The 13,977-nt window shown below is 34.8% G+C and overlaps 1 protein-coding gene across 1 annotated transcript in view; it reads right to left on the bottom strand.

Moving 5' to 3' along the window:
* Window positions 1–1,014: 1,014 nt before the first annotated feature.
* osmr (oncostatin M receptor) overlaps window positions 1,015–13,977 on the bottom strand; it is a 30,150-nt gene continuing 17,187 nt past the window's right edge. The window contains exons 7-17 of the mRNA XM_016284666.1: window positions 13,421–13,554; window positions 12,317–12,467; window positions 11,648–11,724; window positions 8,977–9,181; window positions 8,699–8,881; window positions 7,598–7,699; window positions 5,916–6,074; window positions 5,370–5,522; window positions 4,493–4,574; window positions 4,323–4,398; window positions 1,015–1,780 (exon numbers count right to left, since the gene is read on the bottom strand). Of these exons, the coding sequence (XP_016140152.1) occupies window positions 1,457–1,780; window positions 4,323–4,398; window positions 4,493–4,574; window positions 5,370–5,522; window positions 5,916–6,074; window positions 7,598–7,699; window positions 8,699–8,881; window positions 8,977–9,181; window positions 11,648–11,724; window positions 12,317–12,467; window positions 13,421–13,554 (1,646 nt within the window). The 3' untranslated portion in view covers window positions 1,015–1,456. The remainder of the gene's footprint in view (window positions 1,781–4,322; window positions 4,399–4,492; window positions 4,575–5,369; window positions 5,523–5,915; window positions 6,075–7,597; window positions 7,700–8,698; window positions 8,882–8,976; window positions 9,182–11,647; window positions 11,725–12,316; window positions 12,468–13,420; window positions 13,555–13,977) is intronic.

The following is a 13,977-nucleotide window of genomic DNA, read 5'->3' as shown; positions in this document are numbered from 1 at the left end:
TGCAACTTCAGGGATCTTATCTATGCACAATCAGCTTGTAACACTCCAAAGAGAAAGGAAAACTTGAAATCGCATCATATGACCCCTTTAAATGTAAAGCTAACTTCTTTCTTTTTCTTTTTTTTGGGGCAAAATATATAGTTATCATTGATATGAAGTAGTAGTACCAGAGAGTTCAATATGTTAACATCAGTATAAATGTATTAGGTATCATGAACTAGCAAAGAATAATACTTAAACAGCTTTCTTATATGCATTTTATTAATACTTTTATTCAGCATTACATTGATCGGAAGTGACAGTAAAGACATTTATTACGTTACAAACGATTTCTATTTCAGAAAAATGTTGCCACAAACGCAGTTTTCAACATTGATAAGAAATGTTTCTTGCTTCAGAAATCATTATAATATGCTGATTTGCTGCTCATCATGTGACACTGAAGACTGGAGTTATGATGCTGAAAATTCAGCTTTGATCACTGGAATAAATTATATTTTAAAATACATTCAAATAGAAAACAGCTCTGTGAAATGATAATAATATTTCATAATATTTAGTGCTGCCAAACGATTAATCGCGATTAACCGCATCCAAAATAAAAGTTTTTGTTTACATAATATGTGTGTGTGTACTATATATATTTATTATGTATATAAATACACACACATACAGTATATATTTAAAATATTTACATGTGTATATATATTTATTTATATTCTTATATTATATATAAATATATTTAATATATAAACATAACATTTTTCTTAAATACATGCATGTTTATATATATATAATAAATATACACCGTACACACACATTATGTAAACAAAAACTTTTATTTTGGATGCGATTAATCGTAATTAATAATATTACTGTTTTTACTATATTTTTGTTCAAATAAATGCAGCCTTGGTAGCATAAGTGTAAATATTTTTTTATATAAATATTATGGTAAAAAAAAAATGCAGCACTTGTGAACATAATATTCAAAAAAAATTCCAGTCCCAAATTTTCAAATGGTAAAGTACATTTTTAACATTTCAAGATCTTAACTGTAAAACTGTTCATTGTTAATTCATGATACATACAGTATCGCAAAGGGTTACGCATAATGCTTAGAAATACACAAAAGAATAATACAAATGTCCCCTCCAGAACATGTTTTTCCCTTGAGAGAGAACATTTTGTATGTTTTTGCCCAGAAAGGTCTAGCATAACATGCAAAACCAAGATAAAGTACCTGACAGATATTGCAAAATCTCATGTATCAAACACTGCAGTCGCATTTCACAACCCTTGTCTTTAAAAGCTGTTTTGCAGAAGGAAGCGGGGCCCCTTACAAACACGCTGGTGACATGAGGATGCCGTGATCTTGCTGAACGTGATAAGATCGACAGCTCTGGCTTGCTTTCTTTGGTGTGTATAAAAGATCACGATACTGCGTTTTCAGGAATTATGTGGCTACGGAAGTGACGTAGTCACTCGAAAAGCCTGAAATCTCTGACTCCTGATTTGTGGCTTCTGTCTTCAGCTCCTCTGAAGGCAGATCTTGCTGCACAGAGGACACGTAAGTGAAGTTTGTGAGATCTGTGGCCAGCCATACGTCTGTGGTAAGATGGCAGGATGGTAGCATGACTTTAGGAGTAATGAATGAACAACTCGGGTCCTCTGCGCACGTCAACCATGTTTTCTCTGTTTGGATGGACTGCATGTCTAAAATCTCAACGTCACACCATTCACAGTCCTCTATCATCAGAGTACGGATCTTTTCACTCGCCTTAAAAAGAACAGAAAAGAGTCAAAACGGTGAAAAAACTGATTATTGGAGTATATTTAATTTTTTTTTGTTTTTCTATAAAAAAAGGGTAACACTTTATTTTAAGGTGTCCATGTTACACATGTACTTTTAATATTATAATAACAAAACAGTATGCATAATTACATGCTAGTAACCCTAATCCAATCCCTAACCATATAGTTAGTACATGTAGTTAATTAATATTACTCGTTACAGTGTAAGTATACATTTAAGTACTAAGGACACCTTAAAATAAAGTGTAACCAAAAAAAAGTTACATTTAATCCAATGTGTTACTTGCCATTTTGTAATTGTGACATTTACTAGCAATTTCTGGGTGAAAATTTTATCTACACCAAAACATTTTTTCAGTGTAATATTTCACAATTAGGTTTAATTTAACATTAGTTAATTAACATGAAGTAACAATGGACTAAGGCTAGTAAAAGCTGTAGAATTAATGTTAATTTCAACATTTACCATTAACTAACACTGACAAAGATTATTAAATGTTGTAAAAATATATTGCTCATTGTTAGTTCATGTTAGTTATACATGAACTAATGTTAAAAAATTAGACATTTTTGTAAAGTGTTACCAAAATTAGATTTTAGATATTTATCAATACTTTTTGTATTGAATCACATATGTGACCCTGGACCACAAATCCAGTCTTAAGGGTCAATTTTTCAAAATTGAGATTTATACATCACATGAAAGCTGAATTAAAAAAAGCTTTCCTTTGATTTATGGTTTGTTAGGATCGGACAATATTTGGCTAAGATAAAACTATTTGAAAAAAAATTAATCTAAATATTGAGAAAATCACCTTTAAAGTTGTCCAAATGAAGTTCTTAGCAGTGCATATTACTAATCAAAAAATCAGTTTTGATATATTTACGGTAGGAAATGTACAAAATATCTTCATGGAACATGATCTTAACTTAATATCCTAATGGTTTTTGACATAAAAGAAAAATCAATCATTTTGACCCATACAATGTATTTTTGGCTATTTCTATAAATATACCCCAGCGACTTAAGACTGGCTTTGTGGTCCAGGGTCACATATAAGTGTATTTATAATAGATTTTTCTCTTGATTCGTCCAATATCTCAATTATTGTAAAAAAAAAAAAATGGAGAAACAGTGATTTTTACACTGAGTAAAAATTGTTGGAATAGACCATTACATGTAGTTTTGAACTGTTATGTAACCTGCTATTAAAAACAGCTGAGCTAGCATTGCTGGTTTATGCTGATCTTCAAGCTGGTTATCTGCTGGTCGGAAAGCTGTTCTCCCAGCCAAGAGTTTATAGTTCACTACAACTACACATATTTAAAAAAGTACTTAAACTGTAACTGAAACAATATAAATAAGAAAATCTTTAAAAAGTAAACTAAACTATACTATTTTAAGCTTTACATTTCATTTAGTTTTAAAGCTGCAGTCCGTAAGTTTTGCCTCTTTGCCGCCATCTCTGTTTGAAACCTGCAGTTGTAGTTATTTGCAGAATTATCGTCTTTACGTGGGTTGTGCATCGGCACGGCTCCTCATCGCAGATAAAACTAATGTTTTGAGGAGTATGTGTGTCACTTTGTCACAGGTGTGGATATTACTGTACTTCAGAATCACAGATTCTAGCCTACGCCTTGGAAGTATGACCCAAAAAAGCATTTTCACCTGAAAATGTCATCTGAACAAGTAACATGTCTGCCACTTTTGTTCTGACCAACTGAGGAAAAAAGCATTACAATAATACATCATGCTATCAATGGTGATTATATCTAATGCTCGCTTAGCTCATATCACATCAAACTGTGCAAATTATTGTTGTGCTTTGTTCTCAAAATGTTAATGTTAACAACATCAGCATTGTGTGACTGTATTTAGTGTGTATAAGCGTTACCTGTAGACTACTGGTGTCTATGGGTGAATCTCCAGTTGTCACTGATGATTGTCCTATTGACCTTTCTGGATTATAATCTGCCATCTTTGTTTACAGACGTGACGTAATGATGCGGCGTCATGCTCAAATTTCCAGCAAAAACCTACCAGTACCACTCAAATTAGAAAACATTATTACATGCGTACCGTTGTGAATCGGGCGATAGTTTTGAATACTGGCTTGTAATGAACTTGCCCAAAAATTGATTTTGGATCATTGTTAACCAAAAAATTTTACGGACTGCAGCTTTAGCTTCATGTACAAAAATAAAATAACTATATAATAACTAAATAATACCTATAGACATTTAAACAAAACTAATAAAAATGACTAAATTAACTTTACTAAATTATTCAAACTTTAGTAAAACTTAACTAAATATAAAAACTACTTCAGAATATTATTTAAAAAAAAAACTATAACAGTATCTCATTCTACTAAAATAACACTGTCCCAGCATCACTCTAAAACCAGCCAAAAGACCAGCCTGGCCAACTGAGCCTGGTTTAAGCTGTCAAAAGAAATAAAAGCAATGCTTTTATATTATTGTACGCCATCAATGTAATGAATTACTTCATAAAGATCTTCATCAAGGTCCAGTGCTTTTATGTGCAGAAAGCCGAACGATTCTTCTGGAAATCCTCCTATTCTGGAAACGATGGAGAAAGACAGTGTCAGTGAACCACGGAGAAGAGAAGTACAGTCCATCACTCACCGCACATACTGTATATCAGCAGACTTACAGGTTTCTGTACGACCACAGACAAACACAACAACCGATCAAAACCAGGAGAGGAACCAGAACCTTTACCGTCAGCAGGTAATCTGAGGAGAGAATTATTGTTCCATTCCATTATTATATATCTATTACAGTTCAACACTATAAAATTACTTTGCATCAAATATTGAATTAATACAGAGTCAGATTAGGTGTTTAGTTTTATTATTAGCAACAGTTTAGCAGATTTTTTTGTTTAAAAAATATTTCTATTTTTAATAAATGCTGTAATTTTGAACTGTCTATTCATCAAAGAATCTGGAAATAAAATATAGCATGGTTTCCACAAAAATAGTAGTTGTTTTCAACGTAGATAATAATAAAAAAATGTTTCTTGAGCAGCAAATCAGCATATTAGAATGATTTCTAAAGGAGTAATGATGCTGAAAATTCAGCTTTGCATCATAGGAATAAATTACGTTTTTTCAATATATTCAAATACAAAATGTTTATTTTAAATTGTAATAATATTACTGTTTTTACTGGATTTTAATCAAATACGTGCAGCCTTGGTGAGCATAAGTGACTTGTTTTAAAAACAATAAAATAAAAAAAGATCACCCTCATGTTGTTCCAAACTGTTTGTTGGGGTCCAATGTGGTTTGAACTCCAACATTTTCCAAAATATCCTCTTATGTTCAACAAAAGAATGAAAGAAGCACATATAGGTTTGGAATGATATGAGGGTGAGTAAATGATGAAAGGATTTACATTTTTGGGTGAACTATCCATTTAAGATAGTATAGATGCACATAAGATAGTAGTCTTCTATTACAAAACACCACTCAGACTTTCCTGTCAGTGTGAATCAGTATCTGGTTTGAATCTGTATCTGAGCTCACAGTTCTGTCTGGTTCTGAAGGTGGCGGTGGTCTCCGGTCCACAGCCTGCAGACGTACATGCTGCCAGCTGAAATATGTACGGCCAGTCCTCCTCAAGACCACTGACTGTCCAAGACTTGCTGTGAGGATCATCCACTGACTGTCTGAAGGAACCTGCCAGAACAAACAGGAAGGATGCATGTGATCGAGAGAAGAGAAAAAACAGCGATGGGGGTATTTTGTCATGCTGGACTGCTACAGTATACTGTCAAATAATAGCTGCTTCAACCTGTAAAGCAAGTGTCCTGAAAAGCTGCACATGTGCATTGGCTGGTCCAGCCTGAAATATAAGCTTTTTTAACACCATTTTAGCATTTTTAAAAAACAGTATTTATGGGGCATGTTGCTGATTGCAAATATTTAAAGTGAGTGTGGCATGAAGTTTTTGAGATTTCTGGATTTCTCTATTCAAGTAGACTTGGTCTTGGATGCCCAAAATAGCTGTCTGTCTAGAGGTGTTGCAAATATGGAATATTTAAAAAGGGACTAAAATAAGTTTAGACTTACTGAGATCAGAGCCGACCTCTGAATAGTCTTGTATCGTAATCACATATCCTGTGATGAATCCAGCGTGACTCGGATCCTTCTCATTGAAACTCCATTTCAGCTTTACAGATGACCATGTTGTGTTTGGGCTAGAGTCCAGTGTAGGGCGTTGTGTGGGCTCTGCACAACACAAATAATACGTGTGGTAATATTTATTTCATAATATTAATGTGCTGTATATTGCACAATGCAGATGTGAAAATTGTTGATTTCAAGTTCTCAAACTGAAGATGTCGATGCATTTTCCATTGCAACATAGCACCTTATTTTGCAAAGCGGAAATAAGCCATTTTCTGTGAATGTATGCTAAAAACCAGTGTGTTTATGACTATGGCAATATATTAAAGGGGTCATATGATGCGATTTCAAGTTTTCCTTTCTCTTTGGAGTGTTACAAGCTGTTCGTGTATAGATAAGATCCCTAAAGTTGCAAAGACTAAAGTCTCAAACCCAAAGAGATATTCTTTATAAAAGTTAAGACTCGTCCATGCCCTCCTAAAATGCCTCAATTAAACACACTCCCACATGTCTACGTCACTGTGTGGGAAGATTTGCATAACGCCGCCCAAATTTTCATGCAAAGAAAGAAGGCGTATCTTTGAGTCTTGGTGTAGTATTGTCACCGCCGCCGCCATGTCGTGGAGTCGCTGTGTGTTTCGTTGTGAAAGCGAAACTACTTTGTTTGGTCTTCCAAAAGAGGACACAACTAGAAATCGGTGGTTAAGTTGTATTTACAACACTGTTCCAGAACAGTTCAACCCAAATATTCAGATGTGTGCAGCGCATTTTACGGAGGACGAGGACTGTTTCCTGGGAGAGTAGCCTACAATGCCGGTGTTTCGGTGAATTCAGTTCCCCTGTTTCCCCTTCGGCGCGCATGCTGACCCTATACAGTCTATGATGCTGACAAATAATGCTGACTCACAGCCTGTAAGTATGTTTTCATAGTTAAAGGATTTGCCACTGATGATTCAAACGCAAGTTTTTTGGGCAGTGTAGAGTAGCGCTTGTTGTTTGTCGTTTCTCCTATCAAATATGCAGACTTGGTTTTATGTTTACACGGCGCGATGCAACGCAACGCGTAAAAAGACAGTATAAGTCATTATAATCAGTAATTATGTCCCCACTGGATGCAACAAATGCCTCGTTTATAATGGGTTTTATTGGTTTTGTCTCATCGCTCCGGCCGGACATGGCATCACAGTATGGTGAGGGGTGTAACATTTCCGTCACACGCTTGAGGAATTCAGCCATTCACAACGCACTAGATAGCTGGCCAATCACAGCACACCTCGCTTTTTCAGACCGACGTGCTTTGTAAAAATCGACGCGTTTCAGAAAGGCGGGGCATAGAGGAGAAACAATAATGTACAGTATTTGGAAAATAATGTGTTTTTTTTTAACCTTAAACCGCATAAACACATTTCATTACACCAAATACACAAAATAATGCAACGTCATATGACCCCTTTAAAGTAATATGATAACAAATAAGAGTCTGCAGTATAAAGCAGCATAGCATACTGTTTTTGAACAGGTAAAATAACTGGAAGCGGATGACTTATATTAAAAATAATGTGGATTGACACCTGTTTTGTGCTCTGCTGTAATGTGGCATGTAAAGTGTGTGTGTGCACTCTTACTCTGTTCTTTTAAGTATCCGATCTGTTTCTCATGACGTCTGTGTCCCTCAGCGCTAGACCCGTAGATTTCAAATGCGTATTGAACTCCTGCTTTAAAATCCCCTGTAAAAGTGCAGTTTTACATTGATTTTGAAAAACAAGTCTTAGGATAACTTATAGGAAAATAAGACAAAGCATTAAAATAAGCCAGAGCAACAAAAAAAAATCTCATTTTTCATCTCAACAACCTTTTTTTCTTTGAAGAACCAGGATTCTCACTCTCTTGAATAACCTGGATATACAAGGTAGCCTAGATTTAATTGTGTATTTAATTTAAGTGTGATTTCTAGACCTGGAAAAATCATGGAAATATATAATATATTAATATACACACTTTAAAAAGCACATTTGATGGTATAAAAAATGGTAGCTGTGATTGCCAGAACTTTACAGTGGCAACAATTTAGGTTTTCTGGATTGAACACAAATTTACAGTAAAAATATTAATTAATTGATATAATGTTAACATATATAACATATGTCAATTATAAGATGACATGCTTTTTCACTTGCAAAAACTGTCAATTTAACAGTATTTTACTGTAATGTTACATGAAATAGTAAGGGAAATTATCATTAATCAGTTAACAGGTTTTAACTGTAGCATTTTTACTGTTATTTTACTGTTTTACTGTCATTTTCTACAGTGTAGTTATACCAAGCTCTATAAAGTATCAGCTAAATAGTGTGAGTAAAAACACTTTTTAAAATCCTTATCTACTGTATAATACTCAAGTAAATTACAAATGACTGGAAAAGTATACAAGTCTGGTTTTATATAAATGTGGTTTCTGAAGTTGAAAACTTTCAGTAAGCATCTTGCAATGCATTCTTAGATTGCCTTATCTGTAAAGGACACATGCAACAAATAAAATAGAATAAAATATAAACATTAGATGAATAAGCTAAACCTAAAAAAGTTTTTTGTGTTTGAAAGCCATCACTAAATGCTGCCTACACAGCTTTTATATGTAATGCTGTCATATAGCCAGAAACATTAAAGTCACAATTTTATTTTGATGGTGCTTGTATTGTAAGGATATGGCAAACACAGCTTTCTACCTGAATTCAGGTTTAAGCAGGTCTGATTAGCTGGGACTTTTCTCCACTGTAAGTTGCAGGGGAGCGCAATACCCAGCATGCACCACTCTATGGTGTAACCACACGTGGCAGCCGAGTCCCTTGTCCAGGTCAACTGGAATCCCTTTTCATTACCCATAATCCTCTTCTCGCTTAGCATGCTGTCTGCATCAGTAACAACAGTAAGTTATCTGATGTTAAACAGAACAACATAAACAGTGCACAGAACACACTTTAATGTTGAGTATGAGCTTTGTCACCTGTATAAGCTGAAGGAATAGTGATGTGGGCTGGTTCAGATAAGCCAGACTGAATGACGGCCCTCACAGTAATGTCACTCATATTGATATCTCTGGTTAGTTCCACCTGTGTCTGTGTGACGTTCATGCACACGCTCATCTCTGTGTTTCTGTAGCTCACACACACCTCGTAGGCTTTAATATATGACTCGGAGTCATTGCTGACCTGAGGAAGAGTGAACCGTGTTAACACAGACCGCTTATACAAATGTTTGTGTTGCTATCCTCTTTCTCATAAAAAAAAACATATATATATATATATATATATATATATATATATATACAAAAAATTACCACACATATATAATATAATTTTTTTAAATAAGTAAATAAATTGATATTGTCAACAAAATATATTTAAAAAAAATGCATTTTACATTTACCCAGAAAGTGTTTTAAATTCTGAAATGTATTGTCTTGCCCCTTTCAGTACATTCTCTAATTTATTTTTTTATTTGAAAGGTTTATATTAAATATATTTTAAATTTGAAAATATAGTTTCTGAAGCCGAGTGGTTAAAGGGGTCATATGATGCGATTTCAAGTTTTCCTTTCTCTTTGGAGTGTTACAAGCTCTTGGTGCATAAAGAAGATCTGTAAAGTTGCAAAGTCTCAAATCCAAAGAGATATATGCTTTATAAAAGTTAAGAGTCAGCCACGCCTACCTAAAACGGCTCGTTCTAACACGCCCCCACATATCTACATCACTATGTGGAAATATTAGCATAATGTCACCCAAATGTGCACGCAAAGAAAGGCGGCGTGGTTTCAGGAACCTCAGTAGTGTTGAAGCAGCATGTCAGAGGGACTGCTGTGTATTTCAGTGCGAAAGCAAAAGCACTTTATTTGGCCTTCTGAAAGTAGATGCAATTAGGAATCATTGGTTAAGATTTATTTACAACAGAACAGCACAACCCAGATGTTCGAATTTGTGCAATGCATTTTATGGACGACCTAGAAGAGTACAAGGCTGGCTGTGCACAAAGCTATGTGTTTTTTGAACATTAAAGCATGTCAACATATTCTGTTATACCAAATACACAAAATAATGATCTTTAAAATAGCATCATATGACCCCTTTAATAACATATATTTTGCATATATTCAATTTTTTTCAGTTTGGAGTGAAAGAAGCATTGAGCACTTTTGCTGATTCGGCAGCAGAATCTGTATGCTGATCTTCTCAAATTAAAGCAGTGTTGATATTGATAAATAAAACTTCAAATAGTTTTCACTAATTGAAATAAAGTTGAAATACATTAGAATAAAACATAAATATTAGATGAAACTATAAACCTTAAAAAAAAAAACGTTTGTTGCCCTAGCAATTTATAAAGCAAAATAAAATAAAGTTTTAATTTGAAGTACTAAAATAACTCAAACTGAAAATAAAGCTACTGAAAATAGAAATATAAAAAATATTAATAAAATTAAATTTATTAATAAAATAAAATCAATAAAATAAAATGACTGAAGCACATAATTTCTAAAACTTAAGTAAAAACTAATTCAAATAATTAATAAATACAATAATAGTAGATAAACAATACCAAAATAACACTGAATCAGAGATTTATTTGTGGTAGCACAAAAATATTTACTGTTTAAACATGGCAAAACATTCCATTTGATCTGTTGATCCAATCTGTTCATAATTTAATTATAATTAAATTATTCATAACATAATTGTAATCAATTAATTCAATGCACATCAAAGCTGCTACCTGAATAATAAGACTACGGCCCTCTAGAGTGCTGAGGTTTGTTACCACCACAGTAACACATGAACACATTAATTATGTTTCTTAGCCGAACAAAAACCAAATAAAGTCAATAAAAAGAACTGGACCACTAGCTGCGTTTACATGGACCCTACTAACCCGATCGTAATAGGACTAGAAGCACAATCAGAATAAAAGAGTCACATGTAACCACGTCAATCGGATTGAATTGGCCAGATCAGACTAAAATTTCGATCGGATTGTAAAGGGTGGTTTATTCCTTCTGTAATCCGAGCGAGAGGACATGTAAACACTTGATCGGATTAAAAACCGAAACTGGAAAGTACTGCGCATGTGCAGTGACATAGAAATAGAATAAATGGTGAATAAAGTGTCATAAATGAGTGTCGGGTCATTATAAAACTCCCCTTTCACTCAGCGTCTGTGAAGTGGAGCAGCACAACGTCCCACCAGTCCTTGTTTAAGACTCTCATCAACGGACGACTGGTTTTGGGTGAAGGAAGGGGCACTTTTACTGCTTTATAAAGTAAGCAGCACAGCACAACAGTTCATGTGCTGGTCGTCGCCTAATTAGGACCCAAAGTAGATAAATATCAAGTGTGCTTTTTAAAACAGTATGCGACAACAGCGGGAAACTCTATGTTCATGCAGTGTGCCCATGTCAAAAGAGTAAATCCGATCAGAAGCTTGTGACATATAAACACGCATATCAACCCGATCACTTTATTTAGCGTTCATGTAAACACTACGTTCGGATTCGTCAATCAGAATGAATTCATTCCGATGGAAGCAAAAGGTGTCCATGTAGACGTACCTACTGTTCCAAAAATGACAAAGTACTATGCATGGCGAACATTTTAAATTTGATGAATGTCAAAAACATAAACGTACTGTTTTCCACAGCAGTGTGACGGTGCGATTGGGATGGTCCCTGATTTGTCTCCACAGATCTATGGTCACTAGAGGCTCTGCAGACAAAAATAAAAACACATCTATGTGAGCCTGGACCACAAAACCATTTTCAAAACCGTAAATTTTTTTTAATTGAAATATATTGTAATCATCTGAAAGCTGAATAAATAAGCCCAATGATGTATGGTTTGTTATGATGGGACAATATTTGGCCGAGATATAACTTAACTATTTAAAAATCTGGAATCTGAGGGTGCAAAAAAATCAAAATATTGAGAAATCGCCTTAAGTTGTCCAAATGTAGTTCTTAGCAATGCACATTACTAATCAAAAATGACGTTTTTATACATTTACGGTAGGAATTTTACAAAATATCTTCATGGAACATGATCTTTACTTAATATCCTAATGATTTTTGGCATATATATAAAAATCGATAATTGTGACCCATACCATGTATTGTTGGCTACTGCTACAAATATACCCCAGCGACTTATGACTGCTTTTGTGCTCCAAGGTCACTGTATGTTTGCGGTTTCTTGCGGTGCAAAATTCTAGAGTTTATTGTGTGTTGCTGTGTGGTTTATAAATAAATAAACACACACACATACATACTGTATATATGAACTCCCATGACTCTTTGCTTACCTGTGATGAATAGTCTTTGTGTTGTCCATCGGCCCCAGTCGTTCCCCTGTACTGCACAGCGCCCCCTAACAGAGTACAGTGTGCTGGGCTTTAGGTGCTGTAGTCTGAATGCATAACACTGCATTGAGTCAGATCCATTCTTATCTAAATCCTGTAAGACAACAACAACACTTGAACACAGGATGTGCTTCAGCATTTCTGTAAAGTTCATTTTGTTTATCTGATATGGCAAGTTTTCACACGGCTAATCAAGCTTATGAAACACCCTCTTGTCGTATTTCTGATGCCATCACATTATTTGGAAATACAAAAAGATGTTGTGCAACAGGAAAAACACCTTAGAGGAAGAGGGTTTTGCTGACAATTGACCCACCCTCCGGTCATTCAAGATGTAGATAAGTTTGTTACTTTAGCAAAACAGTTGTAGAGACATTTGAATGGGTGCCGTCAGAACGAGAGTCCAAATAAAAACATCACAATAATCCACAAGTAATCCACACCACTCTAGTCCACCGATTAACATCTTGTGACGTAACAAGCTGTGTGTTTGTAAGAAACAAATCCTTCAAAGCGTTTTAACTTTAAACTGTCGCTTCTGGCCATAATCCATAATAATATAATAACACTTCCTCCAGTGATACATTTTCTGTTGTCCTCTCACATCAACATCCACCAACATATTTGTTTAGAACATTTGTTTTGTCATGTCAACGGTGCTTGATCTGTGCATATTTCTCTTCTTATTCAGACTAGATGACCTTTTCACTGAAGGAAGCAATTTAACGGATAGAGGTCTTGTGTTTTAGCCAAGCTAAAACATCTTAATGATGGATTTGCTCATTACAAACACACAGCTTTTCACTTCACAAGACTGATGGACTGGAGTGGTGTAGATTATTGTGATGTTTTTATCAGCTGTTTGGACTCTCATTCCGACGGCACCCATTGAGTGAAGTGGATCCATGGATGGATCCAAGTGATGTAATGCTACATTTCTCCAAATCTGTTCCCATGAAGAAACAAACACATCTACATCTTGGATGGCCTGATTGCGAGTACATTTTCAGAAAATTTTGGTCCATTTTTGGTGAAGAACTCCTTTACCTGTATTATCCCTCCTGGTTCAAGTTCAGTCTGGCATATCAGCAGAAGTCCTTTGAAACTCCCATTCAGCTTCAAGATCACCAATGAATCAAACACACCTGCAGTCACTTCAAGATGCTCAGGGACTGGAAAAACTGAGGTGAAATGGATTAGTAACTACATAATTTTGTCATTATTTATTCACCGTTATGTTGTGGACGACACAATTATTTAAAGGGGTCATATGATGCTGCTAAAAAAGAATATTATTTTGTGTATTTGGTGTAATGAAATGTGTTTATGCGGTTTAAGGTTAAAAAAACACATTATTTTCCACATACTGTACATTATTGTTTCTCCTCTATGCCCCGCCTTTCTGAAACGCGTCGATTTTTACAAAACTCATCGGTCTGAAAAAGCTAGGTGTGCTGTGATTGGCCAGCTATCCAGTGCGTTGTGATTGGCCGAATACTTCAAGCGTGTGAAGGAAATGTTACACCCCTCACCATACTGTGATTCCGTGTCCGGCCGGAGCGATGATTCAAAAACATGAAAACCCATTATAAACGAGGCATTTG

Source organism: Sinocyclocheilus grahami, unplaced genomic scaffold (assembly GCF_001515645.1).
Source record: "Sinocyclocheilus grahami isolate Dianchi unplaced genomic scaffold, SAMN03320097.WGS_v1.1 scaffold186.1, whole genome shotgun sequence".
Classification (NCBI taxonomy): domain Eukaryota; kingdom Metazoa; phylum Chordata; class Actinopteri; order Cypriniformes; family Cyprinidae; genus Sinocyclocheilus; species Sinocyclocheilus grahami.
Note: the sequence above shows the minus strand (reverse complement) of the source record. Positions and strands in the feature narration are given on the sequence as shown.